Source organism: Bos indicus x Bos taurus, chromosome 22, assembly GCF_003369695.1.
Source record: "Bos indicus x Bos taurus breed Angus x Brahman F1 hybrid chromosome 22, Bos_hybrid_MaternalHap_v2.0, whole genome shotgun sequence".
NCBI lineage: Eukaryota > Metazoa > Chordata > Mammalia > Artiodactyla > Bovidae > Bos > Bos indicus x Bos taurus.
This window is the reverse complement of record NC_040097.1, coordinates 49,811,216-49,838,643: the sequence shown is the minus strand read 5'-3', so window position 1 is coordinate 49,838,643 and position 27,428 is coordinate 49,811,216. Positions and strand designations below refer to the sequence as shown.

At 48.2% G+C, this 27,428-nt stretch overlaps 1 protein-coding gene across 1 annotated transcript in view; it reads left to right on the top strand.

The window, feature by feature from the left end:
* Positions 1-27,428, top strand: part of ITGA9 (integrin subunit alpha 9) — a 363,244-nt gene that overhangs the window by 88,595 nt on the left and 247,221 nt on the right. The window contains exon 15 of the mRNA XM_027523417.1: positions 5,513-5,673. Coding sequence (XP_027379218.1) covers positions 5,513-5,673 — 161 coding nt within the window. The remainder of the gene's footprint in view (positions 1-5,512; positions 5,674-27,428) is intronic.

Below are 27,428 nucleotides of genomic sequence, written 5' to 3'. Positions count from 1 at the left end.
CATCTTGGCAGGGTCTCCCAGAGAGCCACAGGCAAGGCAGAAATGAGGTCTGCAGAGTCCTTGCCCCAGCCGAGCAGAGCAACAGCTTCCTAAACCCATCACAGGGAGTCACTGAAACTCCTGTGTGGCTCATTCAGTCAACAGATAGTTACTAAGTTCTAAGAAGTGCCAGACCGTGTGCTTGGGCGGAATGGACCAGGCAGGGTCTTTGCCCTCATGGAGCATGTGTGGCTGCTCCAGTGCAGTCCTGCATTGCAGACAACATGCCCAATTTAGGCAGCCCCCAGAACACATTTATAACGTTTCATCAAGCCATTTAATACAAGAGTTCAGCCCATCTCGGGTCTTACTAATCTTCATTCTTGGACTGGGGAGCAGTGTGAGGCTCCTGGGAGCCTCCTGGCTGCCATAGGCAAGGCAGGTGATGGCTGTGCCTAAGAGGCCTCTGCTCCTTACTTGCAGACCAAGCCTGTACCTAACTTGCTGGCCAGGCTGAAGCCTAAACACACTTGTCAGTCCTCAGAGTCTGAGACTCAAGCAGGCAATTCTGGACTATCTCCGGAAAGCTAGGTGGAAACCAGGCAGGGCTGAGCCCTAAGTGGTTGTGTTCTGTGCTCTGACCTGGCACCCGCATATTTCAGTGGCTCTCATGCAGTCTGGTGAGGCTGAGAGTGAGCAGGGGGCTTGTCCTGCCCCCAGACAGGCAGTACAGCCAGGTCCTGAGAAATGGCACCAAGGTCATGCAAGCCAGTGGCAGAAATGGGGTTGACACCAGGCAGCTTGTACCCAGACCCTTCCTCTGGTCCTCGGGGTGCATTTTTACTCCGGAGAGCTTTTGCACATGGAGAACATTTTCTGAGCTCCTTCTGGTCTCTCAGGCAGCATGGAGATGGGATAATGAGGCAAGTCCATGTTCTGTGAGGAGAGGGGAACCTACTGTAATTGCCACCTCATTGCTTGGGGGGAGGGTAAGAAAAGTTAGGAAAGTAGAAACAGTCTCTTTCTCCCCTCTCTCCTGGAAAACTTGAAGGGAAGCTCAGAATAAGTCTGGAAGGAGGATTTATTGGTAGAATTTCGTAGCTGAAATCATGTTCTAATGGAGAATGGGAATGAATCAAAACTCGCTGGGAGCGACCAGAGCCACGTTGATGCGAGACAGCTGGCTTGCTGCTGGCCCGGGCCGGTGTGGGGGGCCCTGGGGAACTAGCTGGGGGGTAGGGAAAGGAGGAGGCTGGAAGCATGACTCCAGGCAGATCAGCTTTTCCATCAAGATGACATCATTCGACATGGCAGGGACACAGGCTGCCAGAAGGAGAGCTGAGGCTGTGATGTGCGCTGTTGGAGCAGGCCCTAATCAGAACCAGCGCCTCCCTGGGCCCGGCTGACTGAGCTAGGGAGGCCATTGGCAACTCTGCCAGCCCGATGCTCCAATCTTCCCACAAGGCGGGCTGCTGAGCCAAGCAAGCTGCCCAGCTGTTTCTCCAGCATCTCCTCTGCTGCCTGGGGTGGTGGGGGGGCAGGGGGCTTCCTTTTAGACACACCTGGGGTGGGGGCTGTTTAAATACCACCGGTCAGAGTCAGGATGATCTGCCCTTCTTCCCACTCCAGCAGCTGCCTCCTCCCTCAGGCTGGGTTTCCCATGATGTGTCTCTTGGTTTTGTTGTAAAAGAGAGATTTGATAAGGTGCTAACTTCTTATTGTATAATTTAAAATACCAAAGTACATTTTAAATCAGGGAGAAGCTCTGAGTAGGCAGTTCAAAAGATGAAATGTTTCCCAAATGATTGCACTTGGTGAATCAGATGAATCTAGTCTGATTGTACACTTTCACACTTTAGAAATATCTGATAGGTGAGCTTGTTGGCATGAGTACACTCTGCCCAGAGCAGAACAGCGGTTGTCGTCCTCAGGTCAGGGTTAGTGACTCAGAGCTGTTTCTCCTCTCGCTTGAGTTGCAAAAGAAATATATTGGGCCAGTAATTCTGCAGTTAGACAGGGTTTTGGGAGACTAAGCTTGATGTTTGTAAAATATCTGCACAGTTCTTGGCACATATGGAGGGTCAAATTCATTCTGTTTTCTGGACTTGCCCCATTTTAATTCAAATTCTTGCAGAAGTAAAGCCTGTGGCAAAGATTTGAATGCACACTGTTGATTCAGGAGGGGATCCCAGGAAATACCAATAGGAAAGCAGCACCATGAGACAGGAAGGGAAGGCAGCTGCAGTAGTCGGGTTTCACCAGAGAAACAGAATCATGAGGATATTGGATACTGTATATGTAAGTATAAGATATTGTAGCTCAGAGGCAGTCTGGAAGCAGCATTCATTCTTCTGGGGGGCACCCCTGGTCTTTTTCTCTTAAGGCCATCAACTAATTAGGTGAGGTCCACCCACATCCTGGATGGTAATCTGCTTTATTCGAAGGTGGCTCAGATGAAGAATCCACCTGCAATGAGGGAGACCTAGCTTCGATCCCTGGGTTGGGAAGATCCCCTGGAGCGGGGCATGGCAACCTACTGCAGTATTCTTGCCAGGAGAATCCTCATGGACAGAGGAGCCTGGCAGGCTACAGTGCATGGGGTCACAAAGAGTCAGACATGACTGAGCAACTAAGCACTAACTGATGCAAACGCCAACCTCATCTAAAAAGTACTTTCACTGTGACATTCAGATAGGTGTTTGACCAAATACCGTGGCTTAGTCAAGTTGACCAGAAACCATCACGGCAGCAGAATAGAGCATGTGTTACTGAACCTGTTACCTCTGTTAACAGGACTGCCAGAGCAGAAGCCTGCTGGGGAAGCCTGGGAGCCAGAGTAGACACACCTCACAGTTACCCGACCCAGGGGACCGGGGAACTGGGGTCACGCTTTCTTGAGGGCTGTCCCAGGGGCTTTAGTCCTTGGTGCTCCTGGCTGTTCCAATGGGTGGGGCCACCAAAGCCCTTGGGAAAAGGGGTTGCAGGTACCAGCAGTTTAGAAGTTGGGTTGGACAGCAGAGGAATGGTAAAAGCCAAGAGGATGTGGGTGGGGCACTGATGCTATCTGCGCTGTCTTCCTGTGCTGGCCTCCACCCGGTTTTCTCTGGGCTTGGCCATTCATTGCTAACAAGATGGTTCAAACATGCTGTTCTCTCCATGGTCACCCTTCACGCCCAACCGTGGAAGGGCAGCTATGGCTCCCTCACCTGGCGGGATGGCCAGATGGGGACTGCAGAAGGGGCTCCATTTAGCAAGGTCTTCTGGCTCATCTTCAGCAATGCCCATCTCCTGTCCCGACCTTGCTAAATGGAGCTTGGAAACTCACTTCATTTCTACTTATTCTTTCTTACTGTTTGGCTGTTGCTCAGGGAAATTGTGATCAAGAGAAAGTCAATTGGCTAACGTTCAGTTCCAGATCTCTATACTTGTTTGATTCTGCTGTCTGTGCATTCAAAGAATGTGAGTTTTTGATCCAATAATGTAAAAACGTACCAAGAACCACTGTGATAGGAGTAGCCCAACACTGGGGATTGAGGAGAGCTCCAGATTCCACTCTCTGGCCAGGAGCAAGTCTTGTTCCCTCTTTTCTTAAAAAAATTATTTATTTTTAATTGGAGGATAATTGCTTTACTTGTTCCCTCTTGGGGCATCAGTTCCTCATCTGAAAAAATGAAGGTCTTGATCGAGTTGGTCCCTAGGCTTGCCTGAAACCTTTCACATTCTACGAGCCTACCTCCTTTCCTGCCCCACTGCTGTCAGAGCGCTGTGTAAGTCTTGCATAGGCTCCTGTGCTTTCTCTGTTGAAGTACTTTCCTGTATGCTTTCTTCTCTTTTCAATAATATCACCATCCAGATCTCAGGTACCTCTTGGTGACCCAGCTTCACATTGGAAATCAGCTATTTGCTGAAATAAACAAGCTGGGGCAGACCTGCCCTTGCTGACCAGGAATCTGCTGGCGTAGCCCGGCAAAGTCCCTGAGATGGCAGAGGCCCAAGAAAACCATTAAATGCATTAAAAATATGCCCTGTGGCAGCTGCCGAATGCCTATCCAGGTCACTTTCCCCCTTCATACCTTCCCTAGTGGCTGATCCCTTTGATGTTATTAAAAGGCAGAGCCATCCCCTCGGCCCCAGCTCATATAGTTAAATGTTGGCAGGCGTGAGGCTACTTTTTTGGGGTACAAGAGCCCAGCTACTAGGAGGCTTGTGTGTGGAGCCAGGGCAGGGGCTGGGTCATCCATTTTCCCACTGCTCAGCAGTCTCATCTGGTCATGAATCTACAAAGCAGCTAAGACATAGTATTATGTAAAAAAGTGTTATGTGGTACAGAAGAGCAGTGAAATGGTTCTGTTGATACTAAAGCCATACTTACCTAATAAAACACATTGTCACATACTTGCTGACAAACTCTGAAATAATGGAGCTGAAAACTTTGGGGTTTATCCAATGTGTGTTCTGTATTGTGACCATGTTTTAAAGTCCCACATTTTGTCACAATAGGTTCTGCCACCCTGGCATGACACCTTGAGGCACAGGTGATGAGGTTTTCTTTTTTAGGGGTGCACCTCAATACAGACCTCACGGCGGTCATGATTTTGTTGAACCAGTAGGCACCATTAAACCCTGTGGTCCTACCCCATGGCGGCCCGGGAATGGAGTCGGCTTCAGCCTCCTCTGTGTTTCCCTGCGTGAAAGCTCTATGAGGGCAGGGGGTTTGCCCGTGTTGTTCTTTGATGTGTCTCGTATGCCTACACAGCGCCCAGCTTAGTGGGCCATGGATGGCCACAGTCCAATAGACGCAGCAGTTATACAGCCCTGCTCGACATCTGTGCGATGAGTCAGTTGTTTCGGGGGAGCGATAGCTCCCTGTTTTGGCATATGCCCCATTTCATTATAGGAGTCAGTATTCCACATAACCTTGGTAGTTTCAGTGAAAGTGAAGTCGCTCAGTCGTATCCGACTCTTTGTGACCCTGTGGACTGTAGCCCACCAGGCCCCTCCGTCCATGGGATTCTCCAGGCAAGAATACTGGAGTGGGTTGCCATTTCCCTCTCCAGGGGATCTTCCCAATCCAGGGATCGAACCCAGGCCTCCCGCATTGCAGGCAGACGCCGTAACCTCTGAGCCACCAGGGAAGCCCAGGAGTTTCAGTAGCTTCTCTTAATATTCTGTGGGTTTGCTGTGATGGCCGCCTTTTATGACACTAACTGTGTTGGATACAGCTAGCCACTCATGTGTATACTGGCGGCTCAGTTGATAACTCATGAGGTTTAAATCAGGGGGAGCTGTGATGTGTGGAACCCAGAGAATCCCCAGGAAGACTGGCTAGCCTGGTCTCTCTGGATTCTGGGGGGGGCCCTGGCTGCATACGTCTCTGTGAGATGGAACTGATCAGGGCTGCCTGACGTCAGTCCTCTGTGCAGCGGAGGGCCGCGTGTCATCTGAAGTGAGTGTGCGGCCCTCTAAGGGTGTCTGGAGGGGGCCTTGCGACTGTGTGTGTCCTCACTCACATTTTGACCTTATTCGTTGGCAGGCCTGAATTATGTTCTGACGGCTGATGTGGCCAAAAAAGAGAAGAGCCAGCTGCCCCGGGTCTACTTGGTGTTGCTGGGAGAGTCCGTGGGCCAGGTCTCCGAGAAGCTGCGGCTGGTGCACTTGGAGGAGACGTGCCATCACTATGTGGCCCACGTGAAGGTCAGTTGCTTTCCCTCAGACTTTGATCTCTGCAGATGTTCATTTGGAACTGGTGGAAACTTTTATTCTGCATTATGTACGCTCTTTCAAAATTTTATTTTACAGGGAGGAGAACATTTGTTTCTTTTTTTAAAGCGGAGTCGGGCAGCTCTTTATCGATCTTCCTGTGTTGGTCTTCGCCTCTGGGAATGGTGCTTTCTGGCCTTGCCTTCTTCTTTTGGGAGGTTTCTTGTCCTCCCCGCTCAGTGAGGCTCAGTAATCTTTTCAGAGGAGAGCCACAAAAGCACATGCCTTTGGGTCAGCAGTGGTGCTGCATCACACTGTACCTGATGCCTTTATCAGCGGTTCATTACCTATTACCTCGTAGTCATGGTTAAGGTGTTTTATAGCTGGTTTGATTTTTCTCTCTTGATTACTTTCTATTTATTTTAGGGCTGCATTTTATGGCCCCTTTCCCCCTCACTCTACATAATCTTTCAAAGTGTTTTTCTCCTCTTGAAATTATTTGTTAAGTATACTTTGCTTCTAGTTTCCAGCAGCCAGGCTTTGATTACTTACAGAGAGGCCTGTGTGCAGACAGGTACTATCAGGTTGGGAGTCTGGTGCCCAGTGCTGCAGGAACGTCCAGCCACTGACTCCCTAGGCAAAGACAGACAGCATATAGGAGGTGGAAGGACCCCCATGACCCAACCACATGGTCAATAAGATGAATGTGGTTTTGGAGTCACACAGACCTGGTGTGTGTCCTGGTTTGACACATGTGTGTCTCAGTTTCTGCATCTCTTACCTTGAAAGGTAGTCACAGAATTAAGATTAAGTATTATATGATGAAATATTCTTAAAGGGCCTTGCACAGAGTCTGCCACACAGCAGGCACTCAGCATTATTATTATTTGGTTGGATCATATGTAATTGCCAATTTCTAATGTTCTTGACTTACAAAAATGGCAGTTACATGTAGTTCAACATGTTATTATTAGCCAGTGGCTTTCTGGATGATAGCAAAAATAGTCTATGGATTGGAGATGAAGTGTCCCTCTATTATTATGTTGTTAGTGCCAGAACAGGAGAATAACAGCTGCTTCTACATGCTTCTGGCTTGTAGATAGAGAATGCCGCACACATCCATGGCACTTTGGCCCAGAGCCTGAGTCCTTGCCCCTGAGATGCTTTTCAGTGGGGCTGGGCTCTGTCTCCTGCCAGGACTCGTGCTGGGGCCTGCCCAGACCAGCTGCCCTTGGCCTGAAGGGTGAGGGCCTTTTATAAAGCAGTTCATGCTCTTGTTAAGCCAAGGGGCCACCCAGCCTTCTGGGTCTAAGATGCTGTCGGCTCGTGCACACTTGGGTATGAGGCTGTCGTGCCAGACACTGCCAGGCCTTCAAGGGCTCGCACTTGGTGTCTTGACACCCCCTGGAGGTGGGGTGTCTTGTCTTGGGCTCCTTATTTTTGAATGTTTTAAACATTTGTTTATTTGTGACTGCTCTGGGTCTTCACTGCTGCAGTCTTGTCTCTAGCTGCGACGAGCGGGGCTCGCTGTCTAGTTGCTATGGATGAGCTTATCGTCGTGGTGGCTCCTCTCGTTGTGGAGCATGGGCTGTGTACGGGGCTCGAGGGCTTCAGAAGTTGTGGCCCCAGGCTCTAGAGCACAGGCTCCACAGCTGTGGCCCAGGGCTTAGCTTGTGGCGTGTGGGATCTTCTCGGGTCAGGGGCCGAACATGGGTCTTTTGCATTGGCAGGTGGATTCTTTACCTCTGGGCTGCCAGGGATGTCCCCCTGGGCTTCTTTATGCTGGTCTCTTCTACAGATACTTTCCTTCCGGAATCTTGTGACTTTTTGCTTTGACTGAGAGGTTAGCCCTTCCTGTGTAGCTACTGGGGTCTTGGCTGCAAGACAGAGCCTCTCAAAGCCTGCAGGACCTTTGCAGAGAGCGCTCAGAAAATAGCAATACAGAGGTGCAGGCCAGAGGCAGGACCATTTCTGTGGTGGCTTCTGAGGATTAAATAGGGAAGAACAGAGTTGCCCAAGGCTGTTTATCCTTGTGCCTGATGATATCTAGGGTTGCTAGACCTGGCAAATAAATATATAAGATTTCCAGTTGAACTGAATTTTCAGATAAACAACAAATCTAATTGTTAGTATGAAAGTATATCCCAAATAGTGCACGGGATATACTTATCCATAAAATTAAAAAAAACTTATTTGATAGGTTATCTGAAATTCAGATTTAACTGGGCATCGAGTTGGAAGAGTCAGTCTGACTGATATCCTTCCGTCCCATGAGTGGTACTTAATTCATCCATCAAAACATGACTAACAAGAAGAGAGATTGCGATGGTGGTCAGAAGAGTTTGGAGGATGAGGGCAGGGCTCAGAAGTGCAGAGCAGGCATGTACCTCTATGGGATTATTTGGGTCATTTTAGGGAAGAGCAAGAGAGCAGGGCTTCAGTGAACTTGGCATCTAGAAAATTTGGAACATAGCTGTTGCCTGGTCATTTTGTCATGCAAGGAGACAGAGGTGGTGTGAGCAATCAGGAAGGCACAAGCTTCTGATGCCTTTGTGGCTCAGGAGATGCTCGAGGTGGCTTGATAATTTATAGCCATGTGGGAAGTTTCTTCCTACCAGGCATTGTCTGGGCCATAGCAGAGGACCCTGGGGACTGGCAGAGGGAACAGCGAAGGTGAAAGCTACTGGGCTGGCAGGCTGCTTGTGCTGTGGCTCGGCTGGCCTGGCCTGTGGTTTCTCCAGTTTTGGGAAAACAGCTGGGAAGGCAGTGGCCCTTGTGGGGCCCAGGCGGGCTGTGGTGCTGGGGGCAGGGAATGGCAGCTTGGCCACCTCCTGGAGCGGGGCTGGGGGCTGGGAGCGGCTCCTCAGGGCAGCAGGGCCTGAGAGCACCGTGCAGCCTTCTCCGTGGGGCTGATGCTGGGCTTTATAGAAGTGAAGGAAGAGAGATAAAAGCATTCTCGCTTATCACACGCCATATGGCACGCAGACAGGGAGGCAGGCACGAGGGGATGGGTGTGTTTTGTTTAGGCTATCTTTAGGTTTTTTTTTTTCTTTTCTTTTTTTTCTTTAAGCCAATTCCAATCTTTTTTTCCCCTGTTCGTTCTTTTCGCCCTGAAGTTTTCAGTCCATATATGGTGATAAGTATCTGGATCACAGAAAGCTGCTTTGGCGGACACCTGCCTCCCAGGCTCGCCATGCTGTCCCGTGTTTTGTTCCGTTCACAGCCCTTGTGGGGCCTCCGTGTGCGCGTGCTCAGTCACTTCAGGCACGTCCAACTCTTTGCGACCCGTGGGATTCTCTAGGCAACAGTATTGCTGTAGGTTGCCATGCCCTCCTCCAGGGGAACTTCCCGACCCAGCGATTAAACTCAACGTCTCTTCCGTCTCCTGCACTGGCAGGCAGGTTCTTTACCACTGAGCCACCGGGGAAGGAAGTACCTAATTCTGTGATAAGCTGCATCCTCCTGGGGGTGTGGGTCCATTCTCAGGGCCTCACTCAGTCAGCAGAGCCAAGGCAGTTCTAGCCGCTTCCTTGGCATCTCTCCCTCAGAGTCCACAAGCCCCAGTGTGTCTCCACTCCTCCCTGAAACTAGCCCAGTTTGGGGGATGGCCCCCTTCTACTAGTGAAATGGTCTAAAGATCTCTGTGAGTCCACATGGCCACCAGTGAAGATCCACACAGCTCCTCTCAGCCTCAGGGCTCTCCATCACTTGGCCTCAGTTTACTTGTCCAGCACATTTCCACATCACTTCACATGTGCCCTGGGCTCTTGTCGAGGTGAACTGACCCCCTTTCTTCTGGAACATGCCCCTCACACCTACCAGCCTTAGTTATTGTGTTCACCCAGCATTTCTGGCGCTCGAGTTACCACAGGCCTTGGTTTTATCTCCGTGTGTCACCATGTACCTACCACCTGCATGGTTTTTGCATTTTTTTGGTCTCGAACATGTACCTCCTGTGGTATTGTATTTCCTATTTTTTTCCCATCGGCTTTTTGACTCAGATAAAATAATTTGTACACTCCTGTAAGTAGAACACTGATTATTGCCTGCCAAAAGAGAGAGAAGCTGTAAACATAAATACATTGAGGATGTAACAATGTCGTTGAATTCTAAGTGGGCTCCATTATTTGCTGAAGTCTCTGAAGAAGTGACCCGTTCTTCCTGTGTGTTCAAAGGGGAAGCTATAGAGTGCTGGGGAGGTACTGAAGACATGCTGGCACCAGGCTGAACTTCTCTTTGATGCAGTCAGAAAGACTAAAGGAAGATTGACTGCAAAGTAACTTTCCAACTATGTGGGTCCTTTTTTAGAGCCTGGCCAATATGCCATGGGAAACCGTGCCATGAGCCCCACCTTGGAAGCCCTAAACCCTGGTTATGCCCTGCTTTGATTAGCAGTGACTCCCTGCTCTTCCCTGCTGAAGAGTTGTCTGCGTTTGAAGGCTCAGTAAGTCATGATGTCTTAAACATCCTCAGCCAAACGGTGTCCTGGGCTCCAGGGAGATTGCCATCGGCTTCCTGTCTACTCAGAGCTTGTTCCATGTTGTCTGACTCCTGCTTTGGGAATGAGCAGCATGAAATAGATGCTTGTCAGACCCAGCCGTGCTGAAGTGGCCAATTGGGTCGGCTGGAGTCTGTGGTCACAAGGAACTTCTCTGCAGGGTGGGGCTTCTCACCTCTCTTGCACCTCAGGCTGGGAGATGATGGCGTGAGATGATGAAGTGGACAGTTTTGGAAGCATGGCTATATTCCTGCATCACTCCATGGTTTTCTGGTCTCTATATTTACCTGGATGGTAACTGTGCTGCTTTATCTTCAAGTCCTGCACGAACCCTTGAGAGAGCCAGCCCTTATGAGGTCAGGTAGTCATGTCTGACCATCAGACCAGAGCCTTTTCAGGAGCGGGGAAAACAGGGTGATAGTTTTGAGTCTATACAAGGGCAGTGCAGAAGCCCAGGCAAGGCTGAACAAGGGGTCAGCTGTCTCACTCCCAACTGTGGGGATCCAAGACCCCCTCTAAAGGCCTCCAGAAGACCTTTGGTGAGCAAAATCACGTGTCAGACACTGTCAAGGGAGCCAACAACAGGATTAATGTAAAAAACAAAAAAAAAACACTCCACACTGGACAAGGGAATATAAAAGCACATTGGCTTCTCTGAGTAGCTGCAGATGTTCAGGAGGCTGTTCTCTTGTGTTGCTGGAGGACAAGGGAGTCAGGACCTTAAACTGCCGCAGGTCCTGGCCTGGCAGAGGCGGGGCAGCACAGCAGCCAGCAGGCAGTCTCGGAGGTCACTCCTTGGGGTCTGCCCAGGTGTCGTAGTTGTTTTCCATGTTCACATCCAAAAAAACGCCTTCGGGCCAGCTTCAGTCACAGGATAGACTGTGAGTTTGCAGAGTGTTTGGATCCATCGGATGTCAATCTTCAGTGCCGTTGGAGGCTTTTATTTTCTTGTTTAAGAAACAGTTAAGGAAGACATCCTGGAAAAGGGCATGGCAACCCACCCCAGTATTCATGCCTGGAGAGTTCCCAGGGACAGAGGAGCCTTGCAGAGCACAGTCTATAGGATTGCAGAGTGACCTAAAGCGACTTGGCTTGCACAAGGAAGGATTAAGTTGGAGTAAAGAAAGCCTCTGTGTGAGGAAGAGGAGAAAGAAAAACCAGAAGATTTTCTTCTTTATCTGGAAAAAAATACTTAAATCTCTTGATAAAATCTCTTATTAATCATCCTGATAAGTCAAAGAAATAGACCCCCAAAAGTTGTACGTTTTGGGGAAAAGGATACAGACCTTAGATGGAGAAGGTCATCTTAAAACTTTTTTTTTAATCAGTAATATATGCACATAGTTACTCATTTTTAAAGCTGTACGTAAAGTTATAGAAAGAAAGGATGTCTCTCGGCACCCCCATTTCTCTCCCAAAGTTCCAATTTCTCGTACATGTCTTCCAAGAACTTGTCAGTGAATACACAAAGCTGTGTTTTACACAAACGGAAGCATACTGTGGCACACTGCTGCACAGCTTGCTTTTTCCTTATAAAATGCCCAACAGCAGAATAGGGAAGCAGCGGTTGCCGTTTGAAAGGCTGTACAGTGGAATACTACTCAGCAATAACGAAGAATGAAGTGCTTGATATGATATGATATATGTATTTTTATGATATGAATGATATGCACAGATCCCTAAAGTATTATGCTAAGGGAAGGAAACCAGACTCAAAAGGCTACTACTGTGATTCTGGGGAAAAGACCAGCGCAAAAGGCAGAAAGCAGATCAGAGTTTCTGGGGTGGGAGGTGGCATCCATGCTTGGCTGCAGAGTCAGGAGGGAAGTTTGGAAGTGATAAAAATATTCTAATGGGATTGTGCTTGTGGTTATATGACTGAATACATTGATTAAAGCTCAGCATAAAGGTTACAGGTGGACCAGGCTTTAAGGGGAGGATCCGGAGTTCAGTTCTAGACACACTGAGTTTGAGGGACCTATTAGATGGTGAAGTGGAGATATGTGTATAAGAGCCTACAGTTGAAGTAGTGGTCTGGGTTATAAGTATAAATTTGAGAGTCATCAGAAAATAGTTGTTTACAGCCACGAAATTTGATGAGATGAGCTAGATAGAGAGAGAGAGAGAGAGAGAGAGAGGAAAGGGAAGGGAAGTGTGAGTGCTCAGTACAGTACACCTTTCCTCTTGGTCCTAAGATGGCTGCTGAGTTCCAGCCGCTGTGTCTTCTTTCCATGCAGAAAGAAGGGGGAAGGGCAACCTGCTCTTGCCATCTGATTCTGAGGCCCTTTTCAAGGGCTCCCAATGACTTCTAGGCTTCCCAGGTGGTGCAGTGGTAAAGAATCCACCTGCCAATGCAGGAGATTCAGGAGATGCAGGTTCGATCCCTAAGTTGGGCAGATCCCCTGGAGGAGGAAATGGTAACTCTCTCCAGTATTCTTTCCTGGAAAGTCCTATGGACAGAGGAGCCGGGGGGTAGCGGGGGCAGGCACTACAGTTCATGACATCACAAAAAGTTGAACGTGACTGAGTGACTGAGCACAGAGCACAGTGATTTCTACTAACAACTCGTTTAGTGTTCATATCTTAAGGGAGGTTGGGAAATGTCAGTTTCCACTGTGTAGAGCTTCGCTCTCTTGTAGCACTTTCTGTGAAGTTGGACATGTGCCATATCTACGCTGCCCAATGTGGCGGCCACTACCACATATGACTGTTGAGAACTTGAACTGGAGTGAGTGCCACTGAGAAATTTCTACTTTTAATTGTAAAGTTTAAATGTAAATCAACCACTTGTGGCTAGGAGCTACTATATCGGACAGTGCAGATTTCTGTTACAGTAGAATATAGAGTCTTCCCAGGACACAGTCATTTATAGATCAAAAATCATGAGCCAAGTAGAAACATAAATAACTGGGTTGAAGTCAAAATGACTGTTTCACTTTGCACTTACATTGATTAAAACCTGAGTTTTAAGAGGGCTATGGAACCTGGTCTTTCTCTCCAGAGTTCCATAGGCCATAATCGTGGGAGGAGGGAAGCACAATTAGAAATGAAAATTGGGTGGCTCACCCTGAGCTGATCATTTCAGGAGCGTCACAGTCTTGCATCTGATATTTTCTGTTTTCTTCTCTGTGGCATAAAACTATGTAAAAAGTGGCAGTGTCGAGGATGGAGGTCTATACAATTGGTGGGTCGGGAGGGAAGTCATTTTAAGGTTTGAGGCATATCAGAGAATTGCCTTCTAGGATGTAAGAGCCACCTGGATCCTGATGCTCTTGCTAGTACTGGATGGAGAGATTCCTTTTCAACTTCCTTTTCTGAAGCACATGAAGTATACTCTTCCGCTTGGATGGAGGGTGCCAGGCTGGGCTGATCTGATCTGTGCTCAGCCATGGGGGGTCTCAGGTGAGTGCCTCAGCTGGGTCTCTGTACTTCCTCAGATGACAGTGGGAAGAAAACAGACTTCCTAGTAGGGATCTGGTGAGCACCGGGCCCCCTTTCCCTTCTCCTTAACCCGGAAATCAATTACTCTTCCTGGCTGCCTCTGCGTTTGAAATGGATCAAGACTCTTTACATAGGTGTTTGGGGGATTTTTAAAAAATGATTAGAAACAGATGGTGAAGAGAAAATAAAAAGTATGGAGCAAACAAGAAATAAATGTGGGAAGAGAACAACTCTCTTAGCTGACCTCCTCCTCCACCTGGAACAGAGCGTGTCAGAGCTGCTGAATTGGTTTACAAAGGCTCCTTCAAGTGCAGTTTGCACACCAGTCACTCACATGCGTGTGTGCTAAGTCACTTCAGTCATGTCCAACTCTTTGCAGCTCCATGGACTGTACCCCGCCAGGCTCCTCTGTCAAGTGGGTTGCCGTGCCCTCCTCCAGGAGATCTTCCCAACCCAGGGACTGAACCCACGTCTTTTATGTCTCCTGCGTTGGCAGATGGGTACCACTAGCGCCACTGTGGACCTCTTTCAGTCCTGACGTGGCAGGTCTGGGGTGAATTTCTAACCAGCTCCCCAGTGATACCGATGCTGCCGGTCCATGGACCACACTCTCAGAACCAAGGAGCTAGAAAACATAGGTTCTGGTGGTTATGCTCTGGCTTCCTTTTGATCTTGTGCGATTCTGGGGCTCATGCTGATGCTTTAGTAACAGAGAGCACATCTCTCATGGGAGGGCTGGTGCAGGCTGTGATTTCTTCCATGTTCCCTCACTGCCTGTTATTTGCAGGACAGTGTTGTCAGCAGTCAGTTTACTGAGCCCAAGTCTTTCAGCATTTCTGTTTAACTTCACTGGAGTGTTTTGGGCATGACCATGTCAGAAATCTTTCTCTTTCACAAAGACTAGGAGCTTCTTGAAGTACATGCTTTTATTAAGCAGAATGTGCTGTGCTGTGCTTAGTCGCTCAGTTGTGTCCGACTCTTAGCAACCCCATGGACTGTAGCCAACCAGGCTCCTCTGTCCATAGGGATTCTCCAGGCATGAATACTGGAGTGGGTTGCCATGCCCTCCTCTAGGGGATGTTCTGAACTCAGGAATCGAACCCAGGTCTCCTGAGGATTCTTTACCATCTGAGCCACCAGGGAAGCCCATGAATACTGGAGTGGGTAGCCTATCCCTTCTCCAGAGGATCTTCTGGACCCAGGAATTGAACCAGGGTCTCCTGCTGCAGGTGGATTCTTTACCAGCTGAGCCACAAGGGAAGTCCATTAAGCAGAATAATTATGATTTTTTTTGGGGGGGGCACCATTTCTTGGGGGCAAACAGAGAATGAGACATCATCTGAGTTCTTCCTAGGAGCAAATTGGTGGTCACATGCGTTTTTTCCCCAGGCAGGTTATAGCAGGCACCATCTCAGTCCTCAGCTTTGCCCTTCATGCCACGTGTCTCTATTTTCAGTTCAGTTCTGCACGCATCACTGCTGTGCTGACCTCTGCCCGGGTGTGCACCTGTTGTCTCACGTGGTCATTATTGGTTACACTTTCCCTCTCAGTTTGGATGAGAAGTTATGTATGCCACTGCATTTATGGAGCACCCACTGTGTGCCAGACACTGAAGAGATGGAGAGCCCTGGAGAGATGGAGAAGGCGGAACTCGGCCCTGCCTTCAAGTAACCCTTGGTCTGCTGGGGCATCTGTTCTGGATGCTGTGACTTGGCCAGTCAGGCAGCCCCGGGCCTTCCAGGCTTTTTGCTTTTCCTCTTGTTGCCCTCCCCCACCTTCACTGGTGCAGACCTTACCTCCCCCTCTAGGTCCAGCTTTGGTGAGGCTCCCTCTGCAGAACGGCTGCCCACTGCCACCTGATACCCCCAACTGCCCTTCTCTCTTCCCGTCCGCGTGCTCGGATGTGGGCCTTTTCCCCACCGGTGTTACTCGGTGTCTTAGTCTGCTCGGGCCATCATAAGAAAGACCACAGACGAGGTGGCTTAAACAACAGAGTTTACTTGTCACGCTTCTGGAGGCTGGAAGTATGAGGTCGAGAGGTCAGCAGGGCTGGTTTCTCCCGAGGCCTCTCTCTCTCCGTGGCCTTAGATGGCTGCCTTCTTGGGGGTCCTGTTGCTGATTTCTCTCTGTACTCGTCTGTGTCCTAATCTCCTCTTCATATAAAAATAGCAGTCCTACTGGATTCGGGCCCACCCTAAAGACCCCATTTAACTTAATTACCCTCTCTCCAAATCTGGTCCCATTCTGAGGTACAAGAGGTTGCGGACTCAACATATGAATTTGAGGGAACACAGTTCAGCCCATGACACTTTCATACTAGTTTTTAGCCTTCCCTGTTAGATTACTGGCTCTTTTGGGTCAGGGATATTTGGCGTAGTATGAACTAGGCTCCCCAAATGCTCGTCAAGTGACTGATTAGGTTCTTCTTTTTTTTTCAACTTGAAGACTTTTTTAAAAATTGAGGTATAGGTAATTTATAATGTGTGATTAGGTTCTTAATGTCATATCTTCCTTATAGTCCATTTCAAGGGTTGAGTGGAATTAATGGATCAAACTTCAAAGGAGAGATTATTTTTTTGTCTGATGTAATGAATCAGACTTTTCTGATCCTGGAAAGAATTTGGTGAATGAGACTTTATGAACATACACACACACACACATGCATACACACACACATACAGAGCATAACCATTTTGGCATCATTTATTTAAAAACAAACAAGGAATTGCTTTCTGGACAAGCTCTGTCCTTGGGTGTAAGTCTAATACAGGGCCCAGATGTTTACTCCACAGAGATGGTGTGAGGCTATAACAAGACCTTGCTTATGAAGTGCTAAGCTCTGTACAGTGGAAAATATGCAGACACAGATGTAAGAGTCTTCAGTCAATGCCCTGAGCAGGAATTTCCGGACAGGTGTCCTCCCTGCCTCTTTTTAGTCCTTTGTGAGTTAGCTTCTTATGTACCACAGAGACCCAGCAGATGGTGATTGTGGAGCGACATGTATGCGCTGTACCATGCGCTTCCCAGACCACTGGGCCTGCCTTGGAAGGAGTGAGGGAGGGGCCCGGGCAATTTCAGGAAGTGGGTCAAGGCTATGTCATCTGTAACCAGACCGCACAGAGCAGTTGTGCTGTCTCAGAAGTCAGCCTTGCGGCTCCCTGGGCTGCTCCTGGCTTGGGTGCTAGAACTTGGCTAGGTGGAGGGGTGCTCAGGCCCCAAGGCAGAGGTGCCTCCTTGACTTCTGTCCCAAAGAAGGAATTTTCCCAGAGAGGAAACTCTAGAGCAAGTCTGTTCGATAGAAAGGGACTGCGGGCCACATTTGCAATGGTACATTTTTCTAGTTGCTATGTTGAAGAAGTTAAAGCAAGTAAGATTAATTTTAATAGCGCTGAACCCAGTATATCAAAATATTATCAACTTCTAATCAATGCAAGTATTATCAGTGAGTTATTTACGTTCTTTTTGGTGCTGGGTCTTGAAATCCCCTGTGTGTCTTGGCTGCACTTTATGTCCTCGTGAGAGAAGTGGGCGCAGTGGTTAGAGCCAAACCTGATTCCTTTGGGGACATCGGGGGTGGCTGCAGGGGCCTGAGTGTAAATTCAAATACGTGAACACATGTCCTTCATCAACTAATAGGAAAAGTACAGCTTCTGTCACCTGTGGTTCTGAGAAACATATTAATATCATAAAGGATGCTTTCATATTTGGACTGGAAAGCCTGCTTCTGAATGTCTTAAACTGGGGTACCTGAAGCCCATGCGCCCGTAGTGTGGTGATGAAGGTCTGTGGAATCTTTCCAGCATTTCAGAGCCTGTGGGAGTCACAGTGCTTACCATCCCACTGCTGACAATGTCTGCACCGTGGCTCTCAGCTGAGGCGTCAGTGCTGGTGAGCCCACGCTGATCAGACTCTGTGTTAGGGATTCCAGGGTCATAATGGCGGTGGGGAGTTAATTGACGAGTGAGGAAATCCTAGGGGTGGCAGAGGCCCACGTTTCTCGTGTCTGTGGTCCTTGCCCATGGGCACAAGTGCAGACCTCCAGAGACTCATTTGTCAGGCCTGTTAACACTCAGAGGGCTTGGAGGGGACAAAAGGTGCGTGAAGTCAGCGAGCGCTATTACTGGTTCAGTGCTTCCTGGGTTGAAGTCAGGATGTAAGCATTTCCTGTGAGCCATGAATCCTGCTCCCCACCTGTGTGGAGCGCCTGGGAAAGGCGGCTTTGGCCTGCCTTCAGCTCCTCTGCCTTCAGCTGCTCCGCTGGTGGTGTTCTCCCTATTCTCAGAGCGGGGAGCCGTGAAGAGTGCATGGGGGCCGCTCCAGGTGTCCCGTGGCTCTGACCACCCGGCTTGTAGGAGGAGGATCCCACCGTGCTTGGCAGCCCACCCAGCACTGGGAGGTGCAGATCACTCAAAAGCCCATCCATGTGCTGAACCAGAGCCCACCTCATGTGATGGCACCCCTTCCTTATCCTGCCCTGGGCAGCCATAGGCATCTGTCTGTCTGTCCCAGCACCCCCCGCTCCTTCCTGTTTCCTCCAGGGCTCAGCATCCTCAGTTCCTTTGGGTCTCCAGTTTTTTATTCCATCAGTGAAATATCCATCCTTTGTTTTTCTTCCTTTTTCCCTCTGTGTCTGACCTTTTAGCCATCCCCCTACCAGAGGTCAGAGAGAGGAAAGGAGAAGAAATTCAAGGCAGCCAATTTTGCTCCTTCCCGTCAACAGTGCAGGGAAGATGCCTGTATCAAGGAGGTCAGATGGATGGCAGTCCTTGAAACTGGCTGGTCTCACCCTCTCACCTGGTACGACCGCTGCCTTGACTCTTTGACCGTGAGGCAGTACTTGTTGGTCTGGTTTGCACACTGACATTTATCCATGCAGCCCTCTTGAATCTGACATCTGCTCCTCTTTCATCCTATGCTCTCCTGGGCTTGATGTTTCACTTCCCATCCGCTTGGTGAGAAACATGTTAACTTATAGCACATGGTGCCCTTTGTGTTGTTTGGTCGCCAATTCATGTCTGACTTCTTGTGACCCCATGGACTGCTGCATGACAGGCCTCCCTGTCTTTCACCATCTCCCAGAGTTTGCCCTAGTTCCTGTCGATTGAATTGGTGATGTCATCCAACTATCTCATCCTCTGTCACCCTCTTCTCCTTCTGCCTTCAGTCTTTCCCAGCATCAGGGTCTTTTACCTACCTATCAATTAATGAACCAAAAGGATTCCTAAACTTAGGTTACAGCCAGGGCAGTATGAGTGAGAAAGAGAAATGGATTCAGAGAGGTTTGGGATAATTTTATTAATGACAGATCCCTGAAGAGCTCCTGAAAGCTTGTAAGATTTGACATCAAGGACTGTCTCATTTCTTGCTGTATTGCCATCATCAGGCAGGGAAATTGACATTGACTAATTGCTCAGTAAAATGTTCCTTGACTGTTAGAAGAAGCTGGACTAGGTCCAGGGTGAACATATGCCCAAGATACTTGACTGCTAAGTTTACCATGAAGCTGGTGATTCATTTTGAGTTGATTTCTGTGTGTGTTGTCCAAGATACTGTGGAACAGATGTGAGTTAAAATATTTTGTGGGATTGTAATTAAAAGTAGATGAATACCTGTCAGACCACGTGGCCTGATTGCTTGTAAAGTCGTCACGCGAGAGCTTCTCCATTTGCCTTCAGAGAGTTGCCAGCAACTCCCTGCTGAAGTTTGGGGTAACCAGATCCGGGTTGAATCAGCGCACTTTCAACCAGCCCTTCCTGGGGCCTGTGGTACAGGTGGCGCTCAGCCCACACTGCTTGCCTCGGAACTGAGGGGTCTGTGGTAGAGTCCCACTTCCCCATTCTGGATGTGCCCACACTTTTTCTGCTCACCCCCTGCCATCCCCTGTTGCTGTCGTGTTGTGGTGAGCGTCTTTCAGCATCTGGCTGTCAGGTTCAGGAGGATGAATTCCTATCCGGGGCTTTGCTGGGTCAGTGTTACAGCTGCTTGTGTTCCATCTGATGTTGGCTTTGGTCACAAGGCCATCACACTCATCTGAAAGTCCTGCTTGTACCCAGGACACTGGGCTTGACTTGGTTTCTCCCATCTTTCCTGACAGTTCCCAGTGCTGTTGGTCGTTCTGCATGGCGGCAGCAGCGCACAAACTGATCATTTTTACGCAACAGTCTTTGATGACACCCAGGGGCCTATTTTATTTACTTTTTACTTTTTATAGTTGCTTTGCAATTTTTAAAAACTTTTTATTCTATACTGGAGTATAGCCGATTAATAATGTTGTGATAGTTCCAGTTGGACAGCAAGGGAGCTCATTTTACATATACATGTATCCATTCTCCCCCAAATTCCCCTCTCATCCAGGCTGCTAAGGGCCTGTTTAATTACATCGACTACATAAAGTATATTCATCCCTTATGGGAGCATTCTCAAAGCATTACCCACCCACCCCCACAGGATGGTAACAGGTTTTACATTCAAGAAGAAAACAAAGGCCTGTACTCAAATAGATTATGGAAAAAACTGTGTTTAATGTTGGATGTGTTTCTTTATTGGAGGACCTCCCAGAATTTTTCGAAGTCAGTGTTCACAAGAGGGATACACTTTCCCTCTTTTGCATGTTCAGTGTTTCCCACATGTACTTGACCACATTTTTTTTTTGTCCTGAAGCTTAGGAAATATTGCTACCATGTAGATGAGTTTTCTCCCAATAATTTGGATTCACCCATTCCTTTTTCTTTTTTCCCTACTCACACAGATACTCTTCTTCAGCTTTACGTTTTCATAACGGAAGAGCTTAGTGATGACCTCTAGAGACTTTTCTCTAGGTCTTTCTCATCGATAAGACCTGTTTAAAGGTTGAGCAGGCCCAAATACCAATCTCTAGGGTCCCCACCATATATAGACCTCTATCCATCCTCTGGTGACTTCATTGTTTTGTTATATTTTTAGTGGCCGCCCACACTGTAGAGGACTTTCTGAAAACCCATATCTCATGCTAAATTTAGCTGGGCTGTTAGCAGGCTTGATTGATTGCTGGTCTTAATGGAAGAAAATGTGACCCACACTCCTCTTCCCCATCATTAAATTATTGCTGATTTATGACAAGAGGAAACAGCCACTGGATAAGTGGGTGTCTTTTTAAAAATTGTGATGCTTCACCAAGTCGGGTATACTTGCCCGTTTTCTTCACCAGCATCTCTTAGATGCCAACCACGCAAACACTGTGCTGCTGGGGGGCCCCGGTGCTTTCGCTGAAGGACCTTGAGCTCCAAACAAAATTCCAGGGCCTGGTTCTCCAGCTACACCCATCCCCACCTAGATTTAACAAGGAGACAGGAACTAAAAGAAGCCCCTGGACTTAACAGATGTTCAAAAACACCATCTCTAGAGATGGGTAGAAACGAGTGTTGGCCTTTAAGGCATCTGTGAAGTTAACAGGTGTGTACAAAACAGGATGGATATTGGGCTTCTGAAAACCCACCCAGCATCCTTGCTGACCCTTGGTCAGGGGTTCTCCTGTCGTGAGCCAGCGCTGAGTGTGTACCCAGCTGGGGTCTGACTTCCATCTCTGCACTCGCCAGCCTGATGACCTGAGGCACATTCCTCCCTCCTGGGTGCCTCAGTTTTTCTCTCCTGTGGAATGGGCACAATATAGGATTGCACTGAGAATTAAAGGAGAGAACTGGTGCAGAGCACCCCAGGGAGGGCTTAGCACGTGGGGGGTGCTCCTTGTGGCTTTGCTTACTTCCCACTTTGTGGTCTCCTAGGGATCTTGGAGTGTTACCTTGGCTGCTGGTTAAAGGCTGAGTTGATTCATATGTGGGAACCTGCCTCATACTCTGTCTGGGGTATGTGGATGTGGGGTGGGGTTAGGGGGACTGGCAGATGAACTGGTCGGATTTCGCTGGTCTCAGGATGTATAAAAGAATGGGTGAGAGGGCATGACCATGAGGTAATGGCATTAGTCACATCTTTTATGATTCTTATAGATGGTAAAGGCCACAGAAAAATCTTGTGTCCATGTCCGAAGCAGTCCTGTATGGGCACATAGCCCAGGGCAGTGACCCTGGCTCCCATCTCTCCCTGTCTCTTTCTTTGTGTCTGCCTGTCTGTCTCTATATACACACACAAATAATTATTAAAAGTATATTCTATATGTACATAAATACATGGGTATATGTATATACACATGTGTACATATATGATATATTTTAAACAACCTTTTATTTTGAAATCATTTGACTCATAAGAAGTTGTTGAAATGGTATGGAAACTGCTCATGTAGCCTTTACCCAGTGATCACACCTCACCAGTCTATAGTATACAATCAAAATTAGGAAACTGACATTGGTGTAATGCCATACGTTCTTTTAAAGAGTGCTCAGCTCAAAACTGGAGAAGGCAATGGCACCCCACTCCAGTATTCTTGCCTGGAAAATCGTATGGATGGAGGAGCCTGGTGGGCTGCAGTCCGCAGTCAGACACGACTGAGCGACTTCACTTTCACTTTTCACCTTCATGCATTGGAGAAGGAAATGGCAACCCACTCCAGTATTCTTGCCTGGAGAATCCCAGGGACGGGGGAGCCTGATGGGCTGCCGTCTATGGGGTCGCACAGAGTCGGACACGACTGAAGCGACTTAGCAGCAGCAGCAGCAGTAGCAGCAGCTCAAAACTAATGATCTATTTTCAGCACAATTACTTGAGTCACCTACTTTAGCTCCACTTTGGTGAGATAAGTGCTGGGGATTTTAAGGTGGATTAGCCATGGTCCTCAGCAGAGCTAAGGGCTTCCTTGGTGGCTCAGACGGTGAAGAATCTGCCTGCAATGTGGGAGACCCAGGTTCAATCCCTGTCTTGGGAATCCCCTGGAGAAGGTCATGGAAACCCACTCTAGTATTTTTGCCTGGAGAATCCCATGGACAGAGGAGCCTGGCAGGCTAGAGTCCATTGAGTCGCAAAGAGTTGGACATGACTGAGCGACTAACACTTTCACTTTGAGCAGAGCTTGGTCACAGAGGACAGAGATCTGAACGGGATGGGTTTCGTGTGTTCATCATCTGTGGTTTATGGTGTTCTTTAGAATTGATGATCTCATGAGGTAGTGAGTTTCTCATCACTAGAGGTGTTTAGGCATGAGCCTTAGGCTCCCCGGCCCAGCACCAAGAGGGAGCTTAGCCCAGATGCTCCCTCAGTGTCTTATTCTTTGAAAATCTTGTGATTCTCTCAATTGCTTTGGCAGAGTTAGCAGGTAACATTGGTTATGCGGTGAGTCAGGTGATACTCTATGCTGATGCAGTTGCCCAAATGATCACCTTCCTGGGCTCTGGTCTAACGAGCTCATATGAGTTAAATCCTGGTGCTCTGTACTGGAGGCATTGTTCTGTGCCTTGGAGTACAGAGATGAATGAGACATCATGAACACAAGCCAGCATCTGGTGGGGAAGATGTTACAAACACACACCTAGAATGTAAGTAAGCGACACAATACACACAAGGTTTGGAGTGCTGAGAGACCCAGGGGGAAGTGGTTAGTTTTGTTAATAGCTACAAGACCAGGATTAAAAAGCAGAGACATCAGTTTGCCAGCGAAGGTTCGTATAGTCAAAGCTGTGGTGTTTCCAGTAGTCATGTATGGTTGTGATAAAGAAGTTAGACCATAAATAAGGCTGAGTGCTGAAGAACTCATGCTTTTAAACTGTGGTGCTGGAGAAGACTCTTGAGAGTCCCTTGGACTGCATGCAAGCAGGTTAAACCAGTCAATCCTAAAGGAAATCAACCCTGAATATTCATTGGAAAGACTGATGCTGAAGCTGAAGCTCCAATACTTTGGCCACCTGATGCAAAGAGCTGACTCACTGGAAAAGACCCTGATGCTAGGAAAAACTGAGAGCAGGAGGAGAAGGGGTGGCAGAGGATGGGATGGTTGGATGGCATCATCAACTCAAAGGACGTGAGTCTGAGCAAACTGTGGGAGATAGTGAAGGACAGGGAAGTCTGGCATGCTGCAGTCCACGGGGTCACAAAGAGTCAGACACCGAGCGACTAAACAACAATAAGGCCAGGAGGCCAGAAGGATGCAAGTTTGAGAGAGGAACTGAGTCACTGGAGATGGGTTGGTGTTTGCTGGGGGTGGGGGCACAGCATGAGCAAAGGCCCTGTGGCATGGTGTTTGTATGCATGGGGGAAACCTCAGTGTGACAGACTGTGGGCTCCGGGGGACCAAGTACTTGCTGAGCATGAAGCCAGGTTGGGCCTCTAACTTATGATATTGACAAAATGTTGGTGCTGCTAAGGGTTTCTTGGAGAATGTGTATCTGTGAGTCATGCCTGTGAGAGGTTTTCAACTCTCTGAGGATCATGCAGTTATGAATGAAGGAAATGGCAACCCACTCCAGTGTTCTTGCCTGGAGAATCCCAGGGACAGAGGGGCCTGGTAGGAGGCCGTCTATGGGGTTGCACAGAGTCAGACACGACTGAAGCGACTTAGCAGCAGCAGCTCCCTGGAAGTGGGGTTGGCCAGCGACTTTGCCATGTCCCAAAGCCACTGCCTTGACCCGCACCCCCTCAACCAGAGTCTTAGCATTTCTTCCCTGGGCTTGGCCACTGTTGGCCTTGGTTGAGCACCTCTGGGAGGTCCAGCAAAGACCAAACAGGATGCACCTCTCAAGTGCTTGGCAGCTTTTGCTGGACAGCTCTGGAGTTCTGTGTGCTATTCTGGCTGTTGCTGTTCTTACATGTTGAGTGTCCAGAAGATTCACACACTGGATCTCTTACTGGGAGGGACCCTTTGGGACAGGAGTGGCAGTATGATATTGCTGTGAATTGCAGCGAACAGTTTGGGGACCCGCTTGTTTTGCAGGTTGCTTTGGAACCACACAGAAACTGTGTTTCTGGAAGTGGCTAGATCTGGGTTGCTGGTGTCTAGCAGGTAGCTCCCTTCCCCTTTCTGTCACCCTTTGGTATTATCTGTCAGACTGGTTTTAGGAATCAGGGGACATGGTAGATTCCTCAGGGAGAAAGATCTACCTCTGTTACTGAGCTCGGTGAGGACCACTGAGAACATCTGACCTTTTCACCAAAGCAAACTTTGACCTTTGAGGGCTTCCTTCAGTTTCTGAAGAGACAGACTGTTATTTTGGTCCTTTCTCTTTTTAATTGCAAAAGGGAAATGAGAATGAAATGGAATACTTTTGGAGAGTAGAGAGATGAGATGATGTTAGGAAAGAATATCCCCAAAGTAGTGCTCGGTGAGAATCAAGTTATGAGACTCCCGTGGTGAGAGGTGGACAGAACCAGAAAGCCCTGAGTCAGGAGTCAAATTAGGCTCAGCTGTTTTCGTTGGATGCTAGGACGGTATGCAGCAGCAGTGGGTCTCTTGCGTAGTAGGTTCATCGTGCTCTCCTATTTCCTAACAAACAGGTTCTGGACAGAGACATGGCCCACTTTTTCTGAGAAGGAAATATCAATTTGAGAGTGATAATTTTTTAAGTTTTTATTTTATATTTTCTATAAAGTATAAGTGTTTTCCTTAACTTGAAAATCGGACCACTGTAGACAGTGATCACTTCATCAGATTTGATTTATAAAATAATCTGTCAGTTTGGTGGTAAGAATTGATTGAACCTTTATCAAACAAATCAACTACTCATATAGATGTGATAATTAAAGCAGAAGAACAGGCCCAGTGGGTGGACCCTGGGAGGACTGGCTGATGGAAGACATCTCATCAAAGGCACTTGCTAAGGGCAGAAGCGGGTACACAGCAGCACAGAGTGTCCAGAGCAGCTGCTGTCTGGCCAGGGGTCAGCCCTGGGCAGGGTGGTCACCTGGACGCAGCATGTCACAGCATGAGTTGTCTACAAGCTTGGGGGAGCATGCAAGATCTGAGCTGTGCTTGGGGGTCTCACAAGACCATACCTGTGTTGCCTGGAGCTTGGGTTCGATGATTGAAATGATTGATTAAGACAATTGGACAAGAAGGCCGAGTCCATCCCACGAAACCACCTGGAAACCTCAGAAGGGTCCTGAGTGTGATCTCATTCAAGGGACTGGGAGTACTGTGTAAACATTAGTCAGAGAGGGGACCAGGACTCAGCCAAAGTGAACCAGAGCCCTTATGTGGCTGTGAGATTCACATCTGTGGCTCACTTGAGGTGAATGGTTCTTATATTTTAGTGGGTAGCCGAATCACCTGCAGGACTTGTTAAACACGGTTTCTGGTTCAGTGGGTTGGGGAGGGAGCTGGAAGGTGCATTTCGGACTGCTTCCTGGGATGGCGATGCCACTGGTCCTTTGATCCGGACTGCAAAGGAGGTCTGGATTGTGAGGAGGGGATCTGCCTACTACTTCCGTAGGCATGAGGCAGCCAAGCAGATCCCGCAGCTGGAAGACGACAGGGGAGCGTCCTGTCCCATTCACAGCTCACCATCCAAGGACCCGTCATTCTTTATTTCATTCATTTCTTCTGCTTGTCCTTCAGTCTCAAACATTCAAAAGGGCATCTGATGACACAGCATTTCTTGTTAGAGAAGAGAACCAAATGCCTGCCACATGGCTTCTGAGCTGGAGAGACTTCTGGGGTTTTATAAGTTGTTTGGGTAACCTGTTGAGTGCTGCCTCAGAATATCACTCGGATCTGAGCTGTACAAGGTGGCCCATGAATGACCATCGGGAAGCTGCTGGGTCCTGAGGTGTAAACATGTCCGGGGACTCTGAACACGTGAACAGGTACTTCAGACATGGAGTCCAGGTGGAAGAGAAAACATGTATTTGCTGCGTTCTTGTTGAAAGTCCTTTTTGTCATTTCCTTGTATTTCTTTAAAGTGGTTTGAGTGGTAGAATATTATTAAGAGGACTTTGTAGTATAAGTTCCCAGTGACTAGATAGGACGTGAACTGAATGGGAGTTCACGTTTTACCCTCAAGAAGACTGCCTTGAGGAAGCCTTGCCGTGCAGTGGTCAGTGTGGGCCCTGCTTCACAATGCCTGTTGTTTGAATTAAGGTTTTGCTACCTCGTCACTGCGTGATATGATCTCCCTGTACTTTAGGTTCCTCACCTATAAAATTGGGCTAATATTAGAACCTATTTAATACGATTGCTAGGAGGACTGAATAAGGTAATACATGTCATGCAATTAGAATTGCACTTATAGAAAAAAGTCAACACCTTTTATTGTCACTCTAAACCTGGAGCCATGGAAACACCAGTAAAGCATGCTGTTTGTATATGCACACTTTTAGGAATAGAATTTGTAGTTTTCCTGCTGCTGCTGCTGCTAAGTCGCTCCAGTCATGTCCGACTCTGTGCGACCCCATAGACGGCAGCCCACCAGGCTCCGCCGTCACTGGGATTCTCCAGACAAGAACACTGGAGTGGGTTGCCATTTCCTTCTCCTACCTACCCATTTTAGAGACAACCAGTCTACTGGAGAAGAGTCAGCTAGAAGGAGGAAAAATGGTACAGTTAGGAAATTTGTTAAGCCTCATCTGAGCTTTTACCTGCTGCTGCTTTCATCACCACATCTCATTCTACGTTTTCAACAGACCTTTCCAGGTTTTGTGGAGTCATGGGATTCATATATCTAAAAGGAAGATATATGAGATATTGAAAGGACCTCACATGTGATGTTAATAATGCCTCACGCATCAAAGAGCCTTTGTGTGCTGGGTCTCATGTGATCCCTACAAGGTCTTATTAGGTTCTGTTAGTTCCATTTTATCGGAAAAGGCAATGGCAACCCACTCCAGTGTTCTTGCCTGGCAAATCCCATGGACGGAGGAGCCTGGTGGGCTGCCAGCTCTGGGGTCACACAGA